At 37.2% G+C, this 22,088-nt stretch overlaps 3 protein-coding genes across 17 annotated transcripts in view; 1 reads left to right on the forward strand and 2 right to left on the reverse strand.

Moving 5' to 3' along the window:
• LOC103709810 (Transducin/WD40 repeat-like superfamily protein) overlaps positions 1–10,472 on the forward strand; it is a 47,405-nt gene extending 36,933 nt beyond the window's left edge. For 13 of the 15 annotated variants that reach the window (XM_088717625.1, XM_088717653.1, XM_088717623.2 and 10 more), the window contains one exon: positions 9,815–10,472. The gene's annotated coding sequence lies outside the window, so the exon portion shown is untranslated. Of the gene's footprint in view, positions 1–5,976; positions 6,066–9,814 lie in introns of all 15 variants that reach the window. The other 2 variants (XM_088717617.1, XM_088717650.1) reach the window with 1 other exon arrangement.
• On the reverse strand, positions 7,868–10,069 carry LOC103709811 (oxygen-evolving enhancer protein 2, chloroplastic-like). The gene is made up of 4 exons (XM_008795314.5): positions 9,835–10,069; positions 9,330–9,562; positions 8,431–8,481; positions 7,868–8,289 (listed from the first exon to the last, which is right to left on the reverse strand). The coding sequence occupies exons 1-4, from the start codon at positions 10,067–10,069 to the stop codon at positions 8,029–8,031; spliced, it is 780 nt and encodes a 259-aa protein (XP_008793536.3). The 3' UTR covers positions 7,868–8,028.
• A 1,727-nt stretch (positions 10,473–12,199) lies between the features above and the next one.
• LOC103709850 (uncharacterized) lies at positions 12,200–17,063 on the reverse strand. Its single transcript, XM_008795373.5, has 5 exons — positions 15,981–17,063; positions 14,313–14,392; positions 13,880–14,144; positions 13,487–13,766; positions 12,200–13,287 (listed from the first exon to the last, which is right to left on the reverse strand). Exons 1-4 carry the CDS (start codon positions 16,726–16,728, stop codon positions 13,501–13,503), a joined length of 1,359 nt encoding a protein of 452 aa, XP_008793595.3. The 5' UTR covers positions 16,729–17,063; the 3' UTR covers positions 12,200–13,287; positions 13,487–13,500.
• Between the last annotated feature and the right edge of the window lie 5,025 nt (positions 17,064–22,088).

The raw sequence follows: 22,088 nt of genomic DNA on the forward strand, positions 1-22,088 counted from the left end.
TCTAGTAAAACTATATTAAAAGCATGAGTAAGAGGGCCTGAGTTTTTTCAAAACCCAACTTGGTGAGAAAATGATTAAAGTTTATGCACAAGCTTCACTATCACTACTCGCACATAGAAATTGAAAACCTAACTGGATCTTCCCCTGTCGCTACTCACACATAGAAATACCACTGGTCAGAAGTGAACCAAATAGTTAATTGGGGGATAAAAGGATGAAGCCATTGGTCAGAACTTGCTAACCAGGTAACCATGGGTTAGAATTATTCATTGTTTGGTTGACATTTTGAGGGTTAGTGGGATAAGTTGTAGAAAAAAGTGAAGAAGTATAGAGAGAGAGAGAGAGAGAGAGAGAGAGAGAGAGAGAGAGAGAGCTCCGATGGTTAACTTTATTTCATCCTCCCCTATGAAGTTAATTGGGTTAGGTTGCTTTTTGGGGTGTTGATTGATTGAACTTAACACGCCTTTTTCGCTCTTGTTTGGCTAACCCATCCCTAACCTTCATATAACCAGCATCGAAACAGGGCCTTAGTGTTTATGTTGAAACTTAACCAATAGGTAGTGGGAAAGTTCAATTTAGACATAAATTTTAATTAGAATTTATTATGAAAATTGAAATTCAATGCAAAATTGGTAATGGATGTGGAGGAGAATCTAGTGGATATGAAACTAAAAGGTTTGGGCCTATGTTACTTTGACCTTGATATCTAGCTATTTTGGACGATACGTGTTTCTTTTAGTTGTCAGGCACGTACGCATAAAATAGCATTGCAAAATGTCTTTTTTTTGAAACAAGGTTTGCCGTCTCGGTATCGGATCCGGTATCAGTATCATTCTATTGCAGTGTCGGTATATGGTACGGTATGAGATGGCGAGGCGTATGGAGTGTTGGTACAGTACGAGACTGCATACCAGTGCGGTACAGTATGATACGTCCGGCATGGTATAGTACTGGTACTGCAAAACTTGCTTTTAAATGCTTATTACTAATTGAAAAGTTTGAATGAGAGACATGTATATTGTAAGATATTAATGAATGTAACTTTCAATGTTTTCTTTTACAAAATGGCTTCTTTTACTAAGTTCGATGCTTGGAAAGATGTCTAAATCCAGTTCTTGTATGTGTTTCCATACAATACTTGTTTGGGGGTACCTAGGACTCAATTTAATGCTTTGCTGTCTAACATGTTCAATTCGCAATGTTCATATGAATTGAACTAACAATCTGAGTTCTCTAAAGTGAAGAAAATTGATTGACTAGTGTGCAGTTGAAGGTTTTGGATTAAAGATCCAACTAGTAGACATGGACCTTTGTTGCTAAAATTGGGAGTGGATGCAGGGGCAAGTATAGGGATGCAAATATTTTTGAAAAACACTTCGAATAAAAGAAGTTTTAGGAAGCAGATTGGATTTTGAGCTTTGTGGAGTTTCTAAAGCAGGTAACATTACCTTAGGTTGAAGTTGTCTGCAACTTAGTGGTGGAGATGTAAGATGAAAGAAACAAATGATTTGGAGGTGAACCTAAACAACTGTTTTGTGCAAGAGGGCTAAAAGTTCAATGGGTAGCCGGTTAGGAGTCAGTAGAATTTAGGTTAAAAAAATTGATAGTGGAAGAAAAACAGGAGAATAATACCAGATCTTACATAAAACAGAAATACAAAATAAAAATATAAAAAGTATGAAAGGAAGAGGAAGGATATTAGCTGACTCACCGTGGGACCTAAGAAATTCCGTTGCTGTGGTGTCATACCTCAAGAGAACAAGAAGACATTATGTAAATTATTTCTTGTCATTATTCCTAAAATAGGACTTCCATATGGTCTCCTCCTTAGCTCTTTGTTTTTAGCTCTGTTTTCATTCATGGGAACATAATCACATAGGCTCCCACATTGATCCTCGTTTGAGCAGAGTAGGAAATCTATTTCTTGGCCTTTTCCATATGTGGGGTCCATAGAAATGTGCATCCATCTCTGCTCTTCTTTCCTTTCTATTTAAGAATCCTTGAATAGTTGCTCTAAGAAAACCTTGTAAGCTGGATCCATTCATTCAAAGCACTGCCAGGACTTGAGTTAAATTTAGCCTGCCAATGCGTGGATGTAGGATAATAGAGCATCTGATCTTGTATTATGATGTTGTGATTTGAAGGCCTGAAATTGCTGATTGACCTTATCAGTGATTCCCTTTTGCTGATTTATTTGTGCAGTAAATCCCCATTGTTGAACTCTTTGATTATAGATGGAATTGAGATGATCTAAACTTAGGACGTTCTCTCCATGACACAATCTTTAATGTCCATTGACCAGCCACCCTGCCTCCTCTTTCTGTAGTACCCACTCTTAGCAAAGGGAACACTAATTCTTGCTCTTACTCCCTCTCAACAAATGCTTCTTAATCTGATACCATATTGATTGGGTAGGATTTTCTTCACTAGATACTCCCACCTTTCCTTTTTCTATGACCTGATCCTCATTTCACTCCTTATGCCTTACCTTTAATCTCCTTGATCCCTCTCTATATAACTTTAATAATCCCCTATTCTTCCCTAAGCTCTACCAACTTTGCAATTTCTCCTCTCACTTTCTCATAGTTAATGAATAAACAATTACCAATAAAAAGAATTATTGTGGATGTTAAAATCTCCAAGTTTTTCTTTCTTGTCGTTCTTTCTTAAGTATTTGATGATGGTATTAATTTATTATATAAATTTTATAGACGAAAAACCTTAAACAAGAAGCTCTTATTCAATTATTCTTAACCTTCTCTTCCTAAATGAAGTTTCCCCCTGTTCTGTGAAACTTTGCACTATTATTTTTTTTAATATGTTTTATTGACAAGGTTTTGGAGCCTAATTGTCATTACCAGTTTCCAAGGACATGCTTGCTTGAACCTGTGCACTACTTTATGACCTAAATGCATCAATTAGTTGACCTTGGAATTGAGCCAATCATGCTATTAAGATATTTTAATTTGGATTTTCAAAACTGGATTGCATCAAGTGAAAATTTTAGCTAAGTTCCCACTTGAATCTACCTTAGAAATCTCTATTCATGAAGGGTTGCATGATCCACACCTAATTAATCGCTGAATTTAAATTAGATTGGAGTTCATATATGAATCTTGGTTGTTACCTTATATACTTGCCTTCTTTTTTCCACACTATCAAGGTCAAATATTGAGGCTATCAATGATTTGAGATTGGACCAAGCCATACAACTCAAGCGTGTCCTAGACGCCAATTTTGAAGCCCAAGCCCATGATGGATCTTAGTGAACTAATACCAAACTTAGTTTAGCCATCATAGAAAGGCCCAACCTAGCTCAAAAGCCCTATTTTTTTTTCTAGTAATTCCATATTCACTTTTTTCTTCGTTGGAATGGTGTTTCCCCTATATTTAAAAAATAATGGTTGTCTATATTCCACAACTTCTTTTTGAAGAAAATTTTTGTTATAGTAACAAAACATAAATTGTAAAGTAGTTGATAGTTACTATGTGATTGTTAATACTTAATAGTAACTAATTGATTATTTTGTGTGTAACTGTGTATATTGTACACATGTAATTATTTAATTAGGACTCTTATGGCCTATCAAACTTGATATTGTAACAACCCAAGACCTTACCCAAAAAGGTTATCTAGAAGGTGTAATTTGGATTCCTTGGTCATGTATAAGTACCCAACATCTACCTACTGCTAGTAGATGTGTAAGTAGCAATCCACCTTTCCTAGATTTTTTAATTAATTAATAGAAAATTTTATATCAAATACATTATAAATGATTTACATGCAATTTATGAACTTGATGAAACTGTGTTTGAATGGAAAATAAATTTCTGGTTTGGAACTAATATTTTTAATATAGAATATTATGTATGTTGTTTATAGATCTTATATGGAATATGTATACTTTGATTGGAATATGATATATATTTTTCTATAAAGATTCTTTGATATGTTTTGGATTTGGATTCTCAGCTTGGCTATATTGTGGACTCCACTGACGGGGGTTAAATGTTGGTACTATGACTGTTCTGGGACTTGATTATTTTGGACCTACTTGGCAGGAGTTAAGTGTGGTACTATGGACCTACTCTGCAGGGGTTAAATGTAGTACTATGGACCTACTTTGCTGGATTTAAATACGGTACTACGGGTCTTGCTACAGGGATAATGTGGTTTTAGTTAAAAAGGCTGTTACGTTGAACATGACATTTTCGAATTGAACTTACGTGTATGAAAATGAATGTGAGGACCCATGTGGGCGTGTATTTAGTCTCACATTGGCTATATATTACGTAGATCTTGGTTGCTGGCCAAGAAATCTAATAACATCTTAGCCTTTTTGGGTGAGGTCCTTGTTTGTTATAAATGGTATCGACCTATGGCTCATGTGGACTAGGGGACACTATAACATGAGCTTATTTGGGTTGTCTATGGATTGATCGTGGTGCTTGTGATTGAATTTATGGTATTTATGATTGGATTTGAATGGATTTGGACTTTTAGCTTCATGAGGATGCCAGGGCTTATACGGGAGGGAGTATGTAAGGACCGTACATGTGTGCATTTAGTCCCACATTAGCTATATGCTGGATAGATTATGGATATTTATACATGGTCAAGGAATAAATAACACTTTTTGGCTAGCTGTTTTGGGTGAGCTCCTGAGTTGTTACAATAGTTAAGCCCAATCTCGGCCCACTTGATAAAAGGAACATGTTTTCTAGTTCAAGCCTTGCTTTTGAGTTGGTAGCCCTCGCTGAACCCATTTAAGAGGCCTAGGCTTGTTTGGCTTGCAGATAACATTACCCATTAGCATAAAAAAATTTAGAATTCACCATAAAAATGAGCAAGTCAGATTGACTTATAAATTTTGGAAAGATAGAATAGAGCCAACGTCATGGATGATTTTCAAACTTTCATTTGTTTTCCTTCAAGGTCTGGTAGACATGTTGGGCTTGCATTGAAGAATACTAGGGAGAAGGACAGAGAACATTGTTTGTCATTAGCAAGGTTTGAGATACCATGGTATGGGGCGTAACCATGGTGGACCGGCATAGTATGTACTACATTACACCCCATATCTACTTATGGTTTGTTGGCATATATAAAAGATTGTGTTGCTATGAGGTTGTACAGTACGCAATTTAGGGAGGTATATACTATGGTATGGGGCAGTACTGTTGGTATTTCAAACTCTAGTATTTAGCATGATATGTTATATAAGGTGTGCATATCAATGGGGTATAGGATATTTGCAGAATTATTAGAGAAAATTTGGAACAATAAGCTCTAATAATGGGCAATAGATAAGAATGTTTTAAAACATAGAGCATTGATTGAATTGAAAAAGATACCGGTCACGGGTCACTAGTTCAACTATTGGGTCAACCAAAATTGAACCGTGATGTTATAATGATGAAATAAATATCTTAATATATTTAAATTAAATTAAAATTATAACTGAATATTAAATAAATATTATTATAACTAAGGGGTCTTTTTTTTAATCCCATAGGATTCGGGCTAGGGGTGTGTTGGGTTGACATGGGCCATGCCCAAATGGGCTTCCCCATCCATGAATCCAGCAGGAAATCCAGCCCAATCATGCTAGATTACCCAAATAGGCCCAAAGTAGAATGTTTCCAGCTGGGTTTTTGACTTAACTACATATTAGCCCAATGTTGGAAAATGTCAAGTATTTTCCATAATTCCTTAATATTGTACTTTTTAGATCTTGCCTTTTCATTGCCTATGTTTCTTTATTTACTGGCTACACTTCTACATCCTTTCAATTTTTATGTTATAGAATCTATCACCCTGCAAAAAAAGGTTAAGTTGCAGAACTCAAGTTATTTCTGGAATCATTTCCTGTTATTGTTCTTGTATTTTATTATTACAGAACTAGTTAAAGTATTAGAAGTTACATCCTTGCTCTTCATTATGCAACATGTGGCAAAGTTATTGTCTATTCACAGGAGAGTTTTATTGCTGAATCTGCTTTTGAAGTTAACACTACAATGCAGTGATAATGTTAATTGGAGGCTTTCTAAAGGCATATACCATGGTATTCTGTTAATCTTATTAACCTCCATATTTTGATATTAAATGTTAATTAACAGTGCTACTCACAAATTTGTGAGTGTGAATCTTGATGCTGGAAACATTTTGGCGGATTACATTCTGGTTCTCATAAATCAGTTTGCACTATTGATGCTTAGAAACTGCTCTACTTGGTCATGCTTGTCAAATATTAGAACAAAGGAAAATGAAGAAAGATTGCAATAGCCTCTGGGAATGTTAATTAAGGAAGCAAAGCAGTCCAACCCTTTTCCCTGCTTCATGGCAGTCATTCCTTTCTTTCCTCTAATACCTAGTCCCAGTCATCCTTGATTGCATGTTCATCAACCTAAGATAAGTTCCCACCTAACTTCATCCTTGCAGGATAGGGATGTGGGTCTTGCATGATCAAAGTGCATCATAAGCAAATACAAAGAAGAAAAATAATTTGACCTGATCTACAAAAGGATTTGTCATTTCATTGATTAATGGCACATTAGTTTGACGTTATGCTTCCTGTCTTGCTACTGTTAGAAGTGGTCATTTGTGCTGAACAGAACTGACAGTTACATCAACATTTTTGGTGTATATTGTTATAAAACATAGAAGGCAAATAGAGGTTCTTGTATGGAGAAGTCTTTGATCATTGATCATTCAAATAAGTCCTCTGGTCTTAAAAATTTTGCATCGTATATGGATAAGTATATTTCTATTTATAGCACCTTCAGACTCTATGCTGCTCATGGTATGGTTCAGGTTTTGATAGTTACTGATTACCCTTGAAATCTTGTTAGTCCATAATGGCAATTTGCAAAATCTCTAAGTTGAGAATGTTATAATTCTGTTCTAGATAAACTTTCAAGTTCTTTTTTGACAACTCTTGACTTCAGGCATTAGGCAGTTTGAATCATGCTAACATGGTATATAATAACCTCTTTGGAGTGCTAGTCTGATCAAAATTGAGGTGCGCTTTGATTTGGTTATTCCAATATAAAGGGTGCCTCTTCTGATTGTTGTTATTGTATCAATATTAAACTAAGGTTCACCGTTTTGGTACTAGACCTCGTACTGGTGCCACACTAGCACAGCGTTGGTACGGTACATATGGAATTTTTTTGGCGTATCGAGTGTCGGTATGCCATCGGTACATAGTACTGGTACCGAACTGGTATCGTACGATACGGTACACTCTATACTGTCTGATTCGGGCTGGTACGGCATACCTTGAATTAAACAGTTTTTTTGTGCAAGAAAGTAAATGATGGGTAAAAGGAAAACTATTTTTGAAGATGAAGGTTTCAAAATAAACACCAATAGGGCCTCTTCCATCTTTTCAGCTGTCAAATTATTCCATTGCTGCCATCTTTTCCTATGTCTCATTTTTGATGTAGAATTACCCAATAACCTTCACTATAGCCAATTTCTTTCTAGCATAATTGACAAAATACCTTCTCCTGAACCGTCTGTTTCAATTTTTCTTTTCCTTTTGTTCATATTTTAATTTAAATACCCAATGGACTTCTTTTCTTTCCCCCTATATAATACTTATTCCATCAATGATATGTCGCTACAAATATGTTCGATTTCTTTTAAAAACCTAATACAGCTGTTGCTGGGTTTTGAGGGATGAGTTCATTCAGAGTTGGAACAGATAAGCTTGTGATGAATTGATTCTTAATACCCACCACTCTGTCTTTTCTCCTTTCAGTTGCTGTCTGTCAAATCTTAGCAGAGCTCCCAGAGTCAAGCCTTTGTATTGGACTCATAACATTTTCCATTGCTAAGCATTTAGGGACACAACATAGAGAGTTCTCTAAGATCTTTAAGATTAAATTGCTTGTCTGACACTTTGAAATCTCATGTACCATCCTCTTATCAGACAACTCACATTAAACACATTCTGATCCTAAAGATGCCAGTTCTAATTGCATTCAACTCATTTACACAACAAGTGTCACACAACCTCTTTCTTATGCAACGTTGAAGGAATTGGCTGCACTCTCCACAAACTTTCGGCTACCCTTGAACCATCTCTTGTCACCAGCTTGTGCCTTGCAGATGTATAGCTTACCATCTGAAACTGTTGCCATTATAAGCTGGTGCTTCCCACCCTCATCTCCATCTGCTGTCCTTGTCAAAACTGAGATGTAGTAGTATTGTTTCCCACCTACCACCGGTGTGGAGCTTTCCAATATGTTGGCTGTTGCTACAGCATCCTGGTCGAACCCACCCTATCAAGACAAATCTTTTAATTTAATAATGTTTTCTTTAGTTATCATGAATATTTTGTTAGTCATGTGAGTATCAAAAGATGCAAAACCTAATATTGATAAAGACTGATCAATTTGGTATGGTTTTAAGTTTTAACATACCTCAGCATCTGTTTTGCCAGAGTAGGCCTGTTTCCCTAGCAAGTAATCAACCTGCACAGAATGTATTGGAACTTGAGTCCTGGATTCTGTTATCTGAACTTTTGCTTGTGAACTTAGTCTGCACGCTTGCCCAGTTACCAACTTTTGCATTTTCTTTCTTGAGCTAGTACTTCTTTTTCCTTTTTTTTGAACTTGAACAACTAGTGTAGAGACCCCAGGGGCCACATGTGGAGGAATTTTGCTGATAATTGTTCCTTATGAACTGTGTATATGGAGAAACTGACCAATACTCCCCCCCCCCTCCCCCTTTTTTCCCCTGAAACCCAGAACCTTTATGAGATTAACTAGAACTTTATTTGATTAATCACTTTGAATGTGGCAGAAACGAAAATCTTCAGATACGTATGTCATAGACTTCGGAATAATAGGGTGAAACATGAATTCACCGAAGGAAAAGCATGTGTGGCACTTATCGAGGGCAAAGCACTAGAGAGCCAAGTTAAACAATATGAGAAAACACGATAAAAATTTGAGGCTAAATAAGGGTTGAAGGTTTAGGAAATTGAACGTAATCACTTAAGGATTATGGATGGAATGTGTACGAAAAGATGCAGAAAACTTGCTGTGCTAGTGGATGCAAACTTTAATTGGAACAGATGGCGAAGGATTAAGATATAACCGGCACCAAATAGCTTCAGAAAAGGTCTGCTGGTTAGTACTTATGGTTCATCAATTTTACAAGCTAAGAAGCATTAAATTTGGCACGAGGCATACACATAACAGCAGGATAACTTGTGATCACTGTTCCTCATGATTTTTTTTATTATGTTGAGTATGGCCTGGTTAGGATTATCTTGCATAAATTCATTAAGGACTAATATACAGTGCAACGTAATTACTTGTGAGATAAATTCCTCAGGGCTGCCGTAGTCAGTGATGGATTTCTTTGGCGTGGGTGTGACCATGACGGCAACGTAGCTGTTGGGGTCAAAGTTGTCTTCCCACCTCATCACTTGACCAGGATACTCCACCTCTTTGCTTGGGTTCCACTTTGATGGTATCATCAACTTGAATCCATTGCCATTGTATGAAAAGAAATCTGTATTTGTCTTTGGCTTCCCAAAGATATTAGCTGCATTGAATAAATAATCTTTTAGGCAATTGGCTAGTGACATTGATTATTTAAAACTTTTGTATACCAATTAGCTAACTACATACTATTTCTTAATATTTCAGTCATGCTATATTATGAATATCCTCCTTTTCTGTTCAACTTCCTATGTAATTGTACACATACTGACAGCTACGACCATCACAAGCTCAACTTAAATGAACTGACAATTTTTTCTTCCTGCTGTGTTTATTGCTTGTGATTTTGTTTCAGAGAATCGAAGGAAAGATCACCTGTTTCTCCATAGGCAGCATCGGCAGGTGAGACCTTCACACTGGTAGCAGCAGTGCCGACGAGTACTGTCAGAGCTAACCGACGTGAGACCACTGTGTTGCTCTCGTCTTCTTGGCCTGCCTGCTTCTGCGCCCTGCAGACCAGCCGGGTGGGCCTGATGCTTGGCATTGGACGTGGTGGAGTTCTCGAGGTGGAGGGTGCATGGTGGTGGAGGAAGCATGCAGTTGATGCCATCTCTCTTTCTCTCTCTCTATCGATCTCTTTCTCTCCCCACTCCTCTCCGAGCTCTTCCTCTCTTGTTGGGTTTTGGTAAGCGGCAGTGGGTTATTGTGGTGGCTTTGTGATGAGTGGAGGGAAATGGTTTTGCTCCGGATATGGGATGGACGTGGAACTGGATAAAGGAGCATAAGAGTTTTAGATTAGATAGGGTTTTAGAAGCTTTGATTGGTCCACGTAGCACCACATTGCTTTCCCATCCCTGTCCAGTGTTGGCTGTCATTGTGTTATCCCCTATAATTGTCTGCCCACGCGCTGCGCCTGTACGTGTACATGTTCTGGTTTATACGCAGTATTTGTATCCCATCCAGGAAAAACAAAAAATTACAACCGTCGAATGGATAATTTAGCTTGCGAGCCATGAATATTTCTGTTGATGCTGGTTTTACTTCTTTCACTGAGTAGCTATTTGGCAATTAAACTTGCTTGATTGCCTGAGGCCAGTTGACTAAATTTATCGTTCGTAGTTGATTGTAATTTCACCAAAAAAAAGAAAAGAAAAAAATGGCTTGTTACCCAATCAGCTATCGTATCAGCAGCTGGACCATCTTTTTTGGCCATCTTGCATTAAAACTGAATGTATGAAACAACATTATTTTTGGCGTGCATGTTTTAAGTGCGCTGTTAGAAGTTCTAAAATTATGCATGATATGAATTTTTTGACAATGATAATCTTTTACTCCTGGTTGACACCCTCTCCTCTTGGCAAGAGGTCTCAGCTAGAGGCGATAGCTTCAAAGCTAAAAAAATCCAGCTTCATTCTTGGGTAATGGTTGCATAGCTCAAAAAGTTATGGTTCATGATTTTGTTGATAATTTGTCAACACCAACGATGGAATTTTCTCGTACGAGCTGAGCAGCGCCACAAGTATTAGCATTGGTTGCTAGGATCACCTGGACTGCAATTAATAAGAGGGAGGGTATTTCCTTGGAATCATCATTTTTCATAGAAAAATAGAGAACTCCCAGAAAGGGTGGTAGAAGTTAGAGATGTTTGCTCCATGGCTTAGGAGGCAAAAGTCTCTGGTTTTTTAACTACCTAAGTTTAGGAGTTGTGGCATATGCTATAGTTGATTTGTGGAATGAGAGTGGACTGTGCATGGATTAATAGTTTCAATTGTTGAGTTTGTTAGGAATCCATTGGAGCAGAGAGCAGTTCTTTAACTCGAAGTGCATCTTCTTCGCGGCCATGAGGTCCCTGTGGTTCCTTCACTGCCGGTGATCCTACCTCGGTCTCACCTCTTCTAGGGGAAAAATTTCTAAACCAAGGGAGGATATCTCCATTGTGATTTAAAGCTGATCAGGCCAGCGTTAGATCTATGGGTCTGAAAGCTGCTGCTCTTACAAATGTCCATTATCTGTACATGGCTTTTTATCAGAAACAGACTCTAAATTGGTGAGGTCCTAACAACGAAAGAATGGCATGTCAATAATAAATGTCCCTTCTGCAATCACTCTATTGAATCAGCCAATCCAGTCTTTATCAATTGTACCTCGACCAAGAACATTTGAATCGAACTTGAGGTTTTTTATATATCAAAGGATGACCATGAACATTGTTGTCCCTCTGGGTTCATTCGGACATGGAACTGTATCATATTTAATATCAGATACTGTTGGATCAACCGTCACTACCTATTTATTGGAGCCTTAGGAAGGAGAGAGATGCCGAAATCTTTCTCCACAAGAAGTCCTCTACATCAGTGTTTCTGCATTCTGCTCTTTCCTGCCTAGGGGACTGGTCTAGCCTCTTATAAAATATCAACGTTTTACTTTCAGTTGGGTTGCAGTAAGCTGGACCTTTCTTTTGTTGAGGAAATTTTTGTTAAGTAGACTTTTCTTCCCTTTCCACCCACCATCCTTTCTTCCATTTTTTTTGTCAAGAAGACTATGGACTGCCAGAATTGGTAGCACTTTGCTCCAACAAAGCATGAAAGTAGAGGAAGAATGAAAGTAGAAGATTTGACAAAGAACCACTCCTTAAGAAAGTTTCATTGCAGTAATAGTGGATATTCATATAGGAGCAGCCAAACAATCCATAATATTGTAGGAGGTCCATGTTGCTGTTAATTGGCATCCTTCAGCGCAAAAATGAGGAGTATGTCTCGAAGTTATGAGTTCTAACATATATGATTTCCTTTTTCTATGGTGGGATAACCTCTATTCTTTCAGTCATTGCAATAGACAGCTTGATGATATAGGTGAAAGATGGAGGAGAAATGATTTTTTTCTTTTTGTGGTTAAATTACAAGAATTTGTCATAGAAAACAGGAATTTACATGAGAAGTTATCACTTCCAGCCCGGACATATTATGATTTGGATTGCCCTGAAAATGTCTTCTTTGACACCTGATGTTTACATCATCACATAATTTGAAATGCAAAGAAAATAACAGACACAATGAAACAGTGAATCAAAGTATACAGATCTGCTACCTTAATGGCTAATTTTAAAGAAACACTTGAATATTAAGATTTCATGTCCAAAGATATACCTATCTAGAAGTTGCTGAAGTCCTTTCTTCCCTTTTCTTTTTCTCTGGTGATAGTCTTGGTAAGATGTTTCGAGAACAAATGAGGTGAAACATGAGGGTGCAGCCGACATTAGGATAAATATACAGGCCCCTCCAAGCAATGGTGTAGCAAAAATCTCAATGATATATAAATGAATAGCTTAAACACCAGATCTACGAAACGCTGCTTTGTATTAGTAGCTATAGTCAAACTGTGTGGATGTCGGACAATACAACACCATATATCTAATCTCAAACTCAAGGCAAGACATGTAAATGCCGATTTCACTTGTCATCAGATATCTTACCTTCTTTTTAATTTTTTTTATCTTTTGACGAAAGATATCTGAGCTTTCAATTGAATAATATCTGAAGCTGTGCAGAGTTCTGCAACCAAGAAAAAATGAATAGATGAAAAAAATGGTGGCTTCAACCAATGGTACTTCTGGCTATGCTAGGAACTGTACACCTCTATCCAACTACTCCGGACCCCTGTCAGCGGGCTGCAATCTTCCAATGCAAGAATTATCTCTATGTATGTGCCATTGTCTTCAATTCAGACAAATTGGATAACTCTATATATCACAAGGGCATTGAATGTCTGTTTGACGCAATGGCCTTTACAAGAAACCACTTCTGCAGTGGGCAAGAGATGCAAGATTCCCTGCAAATATTTGAAGAGATTAAGGAAATCCAGAGGAAGAACAATGCAGGTATGCTTATAATAACATCTAAGTAGATATAACACAACTAATATAGGGTAAACATTCTGCATATATGAAATATGTCTATACAGAATTAGCTTTCATCTATAAATGATATGCTACAGAAACAGATTCCAACTGAAGAAAAAGAATATGGACCTCAAGTTCGCTTCTCAGATGGGGATGTAGCCTCCTCCCTGAAATCCCTCTCGATGAAGGGTTTTTCTCGGGAATGACTTCCGACCAATAGAGCAACTCCTTTTCAGTGCATCATGCCTACTCCAAGATGAAATGTGTGCATAGATAAAAGGAAAAGTGAAGCAAACTAGAAGTAGAAACAGCAATACAGCGCAGAGAATCATAACATTACGAAATCCATCTTTCAAATCAGGGTCTCTTTGCCCTGTCCATGGTACACCCCCAACATTCATCCCAAATACTGTGACATAAAAAGAATAGATCAGTTAAGCACTTATACAACTTACTCTCTGGAACGAATCATATGATATTGAACTTCCTATTTCTATTTAATATAGTGAAAAGAGAAACTACCTCCGGTAACAATAGATAGTGGAAGAAAGATCATCGAGAGAAAAGAAAGATAGTAAAGCTTCCTGTTTATTTGCTCTGACTGCCAGCTATCAAGACCAGCCTGAATTGCTGTTACCCGATTAACTATGAATCCCAAATTCTCTTTCAACCTCCTAAGACGACCTATTAGTTCTTCAAGCGCAACAATGTCTTCATTTGCAAACCAACTTTTAGCTGCACACTTTTCTTTTACACGTGGAAACACTTGCTCACCATGAGCAACAACCTGGATTACAATCCAATCAGGAAAATGAGAAGATCAATCATCCATTTAGAGCTGGGGGTTCCTTGTTCCAATGATCCATATACACAAACCACAACCTTCTTTGCATTAACCTGCCACTACAACATAATAATAATAATGATAATGAAATAAAATAAAATAAATGAATACCTGTAAGAGGCGCTGCAAATTCAAATGCATTTTTGGAAATCTTCTGTCATCCAACAATTGTTTCCTATGTGTGGTTCCACCTGGACACAAAGGAATAGCTTCAGTGAGTATATTGACTCACCATGCATGCATACTGGACTAAGACTAAAGGGGAAGGAAAAAAAACAAGAAACTCCATAACCATGCTAAGAGTGGAATTGCTAAAAATTGCGAACATATTTCAACCAGCCATGATGCCCTGTCACTAAAAATAGATTAGGAGTGGACTCTTGTAAATAAGTTAGTATTTTTTTACTTCCTATACTAAAACTACAATAAACCAGAAGGATTATCTTAGTTTTACAAGATCTTAGGCCAAAAAGAACCAGATTTGTTGAAGTTGTATGGTTCAAGTTGACTGGAGATACAAGGGTCCTCTTGGCCACAAAAGAAGCCAACTGACAAGGTCTTCCACATGGTTCTCATTCCCCTGGAGTAAGCCGACCATGTGCCTCTTGATTGGTATCATTCAGAAGGTAAGTTGCCTGACTATAAAAATAAGCAGTTGCAGCACTGGAATGGTGATAATTATGATAAACAGCACATTGTATTAGTAATGAAGCACCAGCATACTAATTTCATTTCAATGAACTAGCAACAATGAATTGATGAATAAATCTAAGCAGGTAGTTGATGTAGATGCTACATCTATCTAAAATAGTGTAGCTGCCAGAACTACCTAAAATAGTTAGATGCCCAACCCCTTTTTATTCTTTTCTTAAAAAAAAAAGTCTTGAACTAGGTTCTTTGCTGGACTGCCAGACTAGATAACAGCTAAGTATTTATGATCATGATAAGGTGACATGTGAGGCCAAGAAACAGAAATGGCAACTATGTTTTCTTCAAAAGACCAGGATTTAAGTGGACTAATGGTCCTCAAAGCAGAACGTCTAACCGCCTATCTAATTGCAATCGATTTATTGACTCATTCTAGTTACTGGTGCTTAAGTCTTCCAACCTTTTCCACCAATCTTGAACACAAGGTAAGCCAAAGCTAAAGATGATTGTCATGTTTCATTACCTCCATTCAACGATTTGCTCCCAACACAATTAAATATCCAGCTCATAAACTTTGCTAAAAGGTAGTTTTTCCTATTTGATACATCACTATTAATCGACATTTAATTGTCAATCATCTAGCATATTCATGTGCTTGAATATTTACGGAAAAAGCTATTTTACCAAATCAACCCAGTTAATCTATAGTTTTTCCATACTTTCAGAGGCATTTCATTCATGGAGCTGGTCTACTTACTTTGAGTGACTACTTTTCTTCTGCTAACTAAAATGATCATCTAGAAATATGCGGATCTCGTATTTATGAGAGTCCTTTAACAATATCAAAAGATTACCTTCTGTATTCATATGAACTCACCATGTTCCACTACCTCACTTCTGATGCACCTCGAGCATCATGCAAGTCCATTGGTTGTCTCCAGAAACATGTGCATTGTCTAACAAGTAACCTTTCCATCTCCGAATCCAATTTTGCATTTTTGTTTTCCTTCTATAACATTCCATACAGATTCAAAGCTATGACTCAAACTTAAATCTATAAGTGACAGAAATATTGATTGCTAATGAATTGTGAGCAATTAAGACATGGGTCTGATTCATGGTAACAGTTACCTTTGTCCAATTCCAGCTCCATCGAATCCAATTCCATCTCAAGCTTTGTCACTATATCCTGCACCTGATCAATATGTGTGTCAACAATGTGCACAATGAGATTCGAAACAGTCTCCGGCACGGGATTATCGGCCTCCTCCGAATGATTCATTGTGAGCAAGAACTCAAGCACATGCTCGCCAATCACAATGCTACTTGAACCACCAATCTCCTCATCCCTCAGCACACGCTGGATTGGGCTTTCGACGCTTGGTATCTCCGACAGCAACGACTGCTCGGTCTGCGAAAATCCCAGCCTCGGCACCCGTCCCAGGCTCACGGTGATCACCGAGTTCTCGGTGACCCTCGCCGCGAGCCGGAGGGTGAAGTTGCTGGCCGCCGGGCCAGGGGAGTTCACCCGGAACACGAGGGCGCCATCGACGTGGCCGCAGAAGGGGCCGTTGCTGACGAGGGTGAGAATGTCCTGGAGTTTTAATGGCGGGCAGAGGACGTCGATGAGGTATTCGGCGGAGATGGCGAGCTTCTGGTTGCTCTTGGGGAACTCGACGTGGTACCAGCAGAATTCTCGGCCGCTGCCCTCTCGGAGGTCCCATTCCTTGGTGAAGAAGTTGCCGTGGCCGTCGAAGAGGTAGGCTTTTTTCCGGACGGCGCCGGGGAAATGGCTCCGGTAGTGGCGGGGCCCTCGAGTGGGGCTCCCCATCTCCAGCTCCTCGTCCTCCGCCGCCGGGTCCGCCGTGACGAGCTCCATGGCAAAAGGCTCCAACTTTTTGAGAAATATTGGCTCTTACGAGTTGGAAAGGTGCGATTTTGGATCAAATTTTGGGGGAAAGGTGAGAACTTTGAATCGATCGAGGGACTCCGGAATCGAGAAGTTTGAGAAAATGGCCGGCCGGACACCGGTTGAGATTGGGAAAGCTTTGGAGTCTCCAACAATGCCGAAAGCGGCAAATATCTATGGAAACCAAAGAGGGAGGAGGGAGGGAGAGACGAGAGGAGGAGACAGTATCGTAAAGAAGAAGGGAGAAAGCAATGGAAAAAGTAACGAACGCTCGCGACATCCGCCACCTTCCTCGGAGCTTCTCTGTTTGGAGATTCGCGGATCCCGTGTTATGCAAACAATAATTCCCTCTAGATCCTAACCATGCAAATACCTCTCTCACACATTTTTGGGAGCAGCGAGGCGATTTCGCATTTAAATATTTCTCTCATGGTCGATCTCAGTTTGGATCGATGAAAGGAATGCTCCGATTCTTTTTTACATATCAAATAAGAGAACTTAGTATTTGTTAAAATATTTGTAGAATTTTTTTTTCCATCATATTCGGTATATCTTAGGATTATAAATACTTCTATACAAAAAAAATAATATAAACTGATATAAGATCATGATAATAAAAAAAAATAATACTTGCTAATATAAGTTGTTACGTGAAACCTAAAATTACTGTAACAAGATTATGCTAACTAAGAAAAATAATACTAATCGATACAGTATCATGCTAATAAAAAAAAAAATATGGGTTGATACAAGTTGTCATGTGATCTCTAAAATTATGCTAATAGTATTACCGAGTCATCCATGTATAATAAATTAAAAAAATATTAAAATGTTAATAGATTTGGTTAACATGATCATGATTCAATATAATGTGGACCAACTGTATTTAATCAAGTCTTGGTTGGCCTACAGATATGTCGAATCACAATCATATTAATCAAATTCATTTACTCTTTTCCCCCATCTCCTTTTTGTTTATTTTCTTTATTCCAATTACTCAGCAATACTTATAAGTTCTTTTACTTGAGGCGCAAGGAAAAACATGTAACAGTCCTCAAATCCAAAACAAGGCCGATCACGATCCAAACCAAGGTTAATCATGAGTATTAAAATGTAAAAATGTTCCATTATATGACATGAGGAAAAAGGATTGAGTTTAGACCCTCTCCACTCATGAATTCGAGAGTCCAATTCAATTGCTCACCTTCCAGGCATCAATCATAGATTGGTGATTGAAGAGGATAAGATATAATTCAATTGCCTGTGTTTGATACTTCTATCTGATGGGGCGGATTATGAGCCTGATGATGTGGCATAAGCAGATACATCTACATCATAGTTGATGTGGCAATTGAGATACACTCTTCAATTTTTTTGATATAATCAAGCTAAGTCAACTCCAACCGACCTAAAAGCTAAATCAAGTAGAGCATAAGTAGATGACCTCCGAGCCTATATGCATTGTCTGATATGCCGAATTAAATCTTGCAGCTCGGCCAAACATCTATTCAACTTGGCAACCATCCTAGGCTAACCTGATCCTTTTTACCTCAAATAGTAGTATGACTGTTTTATGCCGAAACGCGCTCCTTCCATGATGCCTAGAGTTAAAGATTATAATATTAACCTTGGATGGCTACAACACGTGCCATGCGACTACAATACGGCCTCACATGGTTGCATCACATCTTAAGATGGTTATGATGCAATCTTGAATAGTTATAGTACATCTCTCAATAATTATTGCATGATCTGAGTCTGTTACAGTATGACCCTCGAGAGATTCTGAATCCCATAGCTATATAGATCCGAAATCCCTACACGAAAGGTATGAGAACAAGAAGACTGCCTCCTCTAATTTCTGCAGCTATATTCCTTCTCTTTTCCACATCAAAACTTCCTCTATGACTTAAGAAGCATCAGAGGGCCTAACTAGAGCTAGCTTCGGTGAGTTTTTTGATATGCTGCTGTTTCGTAGATCAACGAAAACGATTCACATCAGTGATCCAAAGATTGGCGGCAACACTGTTGTTTTATCACCCATCATTAACCAATATACTAACAACAGTAGGAGTTTCAATAGGAAAATGAGTAAAATCTCTCCTTTATCAATGCAAGCAATTTAGAAGGATGGAGACCTCTTTCATTTTTGGGTCTCATACTCCACATCTTCAAATGAGGTGGGATCACTTACTGTTGCCCATCTACTAGTCACTAATTTATGATTGAACAAAATAGTGAGACCACTTCACTTTCTATTTCAATCAGTAAGATCTATTCAAGCTTATGATACATGGATAATTTAATTGAAAGGATCAAGAATTGAGAGGATCCAAAGTTTATTATTACAAATAGTGTTTAGATGCTAGGGTTTTACGTAAAGCATTATTGGTACTGATTTCTATATTTCTAATATGGCTTCAACATGTAGATCATTTCGAAATGATGCAGGTGACTTTGTTGTAAAGGCTCTTTCTCTTAGGGGCCAACTATACTGCATGATGTGGAAAGTGCCCAACTTAGAGAGCTTTTGTCCACATGCAAGGTAACTGATTAGAGCAGAAGTTTTGACATTTTTGATGCAAAATGGAAAACCCTAGAGTTCAAGATGTACAAATCTATATCCTTGAGCATCAAACAAGGCAGGCAGAATTGCTGGAAGGTCAACACTCCATAAATGTTTTAGCAGGTGGAATCTATAAATCCTAGAGGCTAAAATATACAGGTTAACAGTAGTTGAGAATCTACCAACATAATAAATAGAGATTTGCAAATCACCTTCTTGCCAAAGTGCTTCAACATATGTAACAGAACAACATACTGAACCCCTTTTTATGCACCTCAAGGTTCAAGAAAAGAACACTTTGTTTAGACTATAAGCAATGTACCTTGAGATCAGCTATCCATGGAGTACCCATTGTACAAACTATTGATAGGAAAGAATTTATGGATAAGAAAGATTTTTGACACAATTATTTTTAACTTGTTAAAATGAGCTATCATTGAAAATTTTAAAATGGCCTTTTTATGCGCAGATAGAAATAAAAACATCACGCTAGGAGCTCCTTGTAACAAATGAAGACAAATTAATTGCTAGATAGCAATTTAAGCTCATACCATTAGTTACTAAGAATCTAGCATGTGTAATGTATGTCAAGAGAGAGAGAGAGAGAGAGAGAGAGAGAGAGAGAGAGAGAGATAAATGCAGCTAAAAGCATAAACATAGGTCAGTAAATTGTAATATTAGCTTTCAAAACATGTATATTAAAACAAATAGATATAGAAGCAAAAAATTAAAAAATTGAATGCATTAAAGCAACCAAAAAAATCAAAAAAGCATAAAAAATAAAAATAAAATAAAATATAAACGCAAGATTGATAGATTAAAAGGGTGTATTGAAAAACAAAGAATGTATGTTTAAGTCCTTGAATTATTAGAAGTAAAAATAAAAATAGAAAATAAAGAAAGTAAATAGAAATATAGAGTTTTGTAATGTACGTTTGAGAAAGTAGTAAGAGAAAAATGGAAATACAAATGATGAAATATATTAAGAATTAAAAAATAAATTTAAAAATAAAAGGGTAAAAGAAACTATATTATAAAATGAGAGAGAAATATGCCAAATAGATTCTCTCTTTCAAATCTATCAACCTAATAGAGAAACGTTATTTGAAAATAGTACCAAATAGCATTATTAGTAAAGTCTACAGTAATATACTTTAGCCTCTCTTTAATCTATCAAAATTATGCTCTCCAACTTTTTCCCTAACTTTTATTTCATATATTCAATTTATTTTTAATTTTATATTTATATTATAGTTAATTTAAGTTACTTATAATTATATTTGGTTTTACTCTTTCTTTTAAAATATGTATTGCACATGTTTGTTTGCTAGTAATAACAAATAAAAAAATCTAAATATGAAATAACAACAAATCAAGTAATCAATTAATAAAAATAAATAAATTGAGATAAATCTAAATCATTTATTTTTAATAATATGCATGAGCCATATAGAGGATAGATGGATATTCAGATTCATAAGGATAGAAGAAGGGATGTGTGGGCATGGGATAAAATAAAGAGGCGATGACAAGAGGACCAAAGAAAAAGAGTTGTGGTTGTGATGCCATCCTTTCCACCTTGTTCTAAGTGATCTAGGGAACTCAGAATCTTGAAAAACTTGGTTGGTTGGTGGATGACACATTGACAATCTTGTTTGGGCGTATACCACTAACGTTGAATTAGATAAAAAGACGTTGATTGAAGCGAGGATAGAGAGTAGTATAGTTCTAGGTGCCTTAACCTTCAAAGACTTTCGATTTAATCACACTATGTTCGAAGAAGATGGAACTAGATATGAGTATAGCACTAACTACGGTGGAAGGGTGTAGCACTAGGTTATAATAGTGGTGTAGCGTTGAACTATAATAACGATACAACACTGGGCTACAGTAGAATATCTAAGTTACGCATTCTCCTAAGATAAAAGATTAATATAACAATAAAGTAATATGATTGGTTTGATTGTCAAAAGGGTCTCAATATAAAGTACAAGTTCAACATTTATATGATACATAATAACTTACTCTAATGGTTGTTATCCATATTTCTTACTTCTAGCAATTTTGATAACTGACGCACGTTGCCTCCCACTATTGCATTATCATCATAATGGCCACTCTGCACTATCTACCAGACCGATCCTAATAATTTGTTGGGCTTGGTGTATCATGAATCTTCATTCAGTCCATCCTAGCATGGCTTGTGTTGGTCATCTCTAATCATCCTGCAGCATGATCATTGCATCTTGGAATACCTTTGAGACTAATTCATCCTCCTTGCATTGTGGTCGATCGTGGCTATCTTGATCATTTTCTTGCTTACCAACATCATACCAAATCATTCTTCTTCGGTCTATTCATCCATACTTGGGGGAATTTATCACAGCCGAATTCCATCAAGCCTGGCAAGGGTCACATAACTTTCACCAATTTGACCTCATCTAATTTGGTCCACATGGCATTTGTTCATTGCTGCTTTTTGTGTTGTTGAGATGTATAAATAATGCTCCTTACATCACATTAGTTGATGATTAAGAGGCTGACAAGAGGTCTATCATCACATTCTCGGTACCTATAGAATAGAAGTTCCATAATTATGGTCTTGATTGGTTGGTTGATTGCTACCCTCTGACCGAAGCATTGCTTTCGTCCTCATAAATATACTTGCATCTTTTTCTATTTCCTTGAATTTTCTGCTTCTACCACTAGCCCTCCTTCATGGAATAATTCTGTGTACTAAAATGGCTTGCACGTTGTACAGAGG

The sequence above is a fragment of the Phoenix dactylifera genome, chromosome 1 (genome assembly GCF_051530095.1).
Source record: "Phoenix dactylifera cultivar Ajwa chromosome 1, Ajwa_hap1_PhDact_Kaust_v1.1, whole genome shotgun sequence".
In the NCBI taxonomy this organism is placed as follows: domain Eukaryota; kingdom Viridiplantae; phylum Streptophyta; class Magnoliopsida; order Arecales; family Arecaceae; genus Phoenix; species Phoenix dactylifera.

What these genes read in the sequence shown, in the direction of transcription:
- LOC103709811 (XM_008795314.5), bottom strand. Translation starts at nt 10,069, where the DNA reads ATGGCATCAACTGCATGCTTCCTCCACCACCATGCACCCTCCACCTCG. An exon ending in TGCTGCCTATGGAGAAACAG is followed by an intron (nt 9,563 to 9,834) that starts GTGATCTTTCCT and finishes TATTCAATGCAG; the next exon opens with CTAATATCTTTGGGAAGCCA. An exon ending in CTGGCAAAACAGATGCTGAG is followed by an intron (nt 8,290 to 8,430) that starts GTATGTTAAAAC and finishes TTGTCTTGATAG; the next exon opens with GGTGGGTTCGACCAGGATGC.
- LOC103709850 (XM_008795373.5), bottom strand. Translation starts at nt 16,728, where the DNA reads ATGGAGCTCGTCACGGCGGACCCGGCGGCGGAGGACGAGGAGCTGGAG. An exon ending in GGAGCTGGAATTGGACAAAG is followed by an intron (nt 14,393 to 15,980) that starts GTAACTGTTACC and finishes CTTTGTGTCCAG; the next exon opens with GTGGAACCACACATAGGAAA. An exon ending in ACTATCTATTGTTACCGGAG is followed by an intron (nt 13,767 to 13,879) that starts GTAGTTTCTCTT and finishes TTTATGTCACAG; the next exon opens with TATTTGGGATGAATGTTGGG.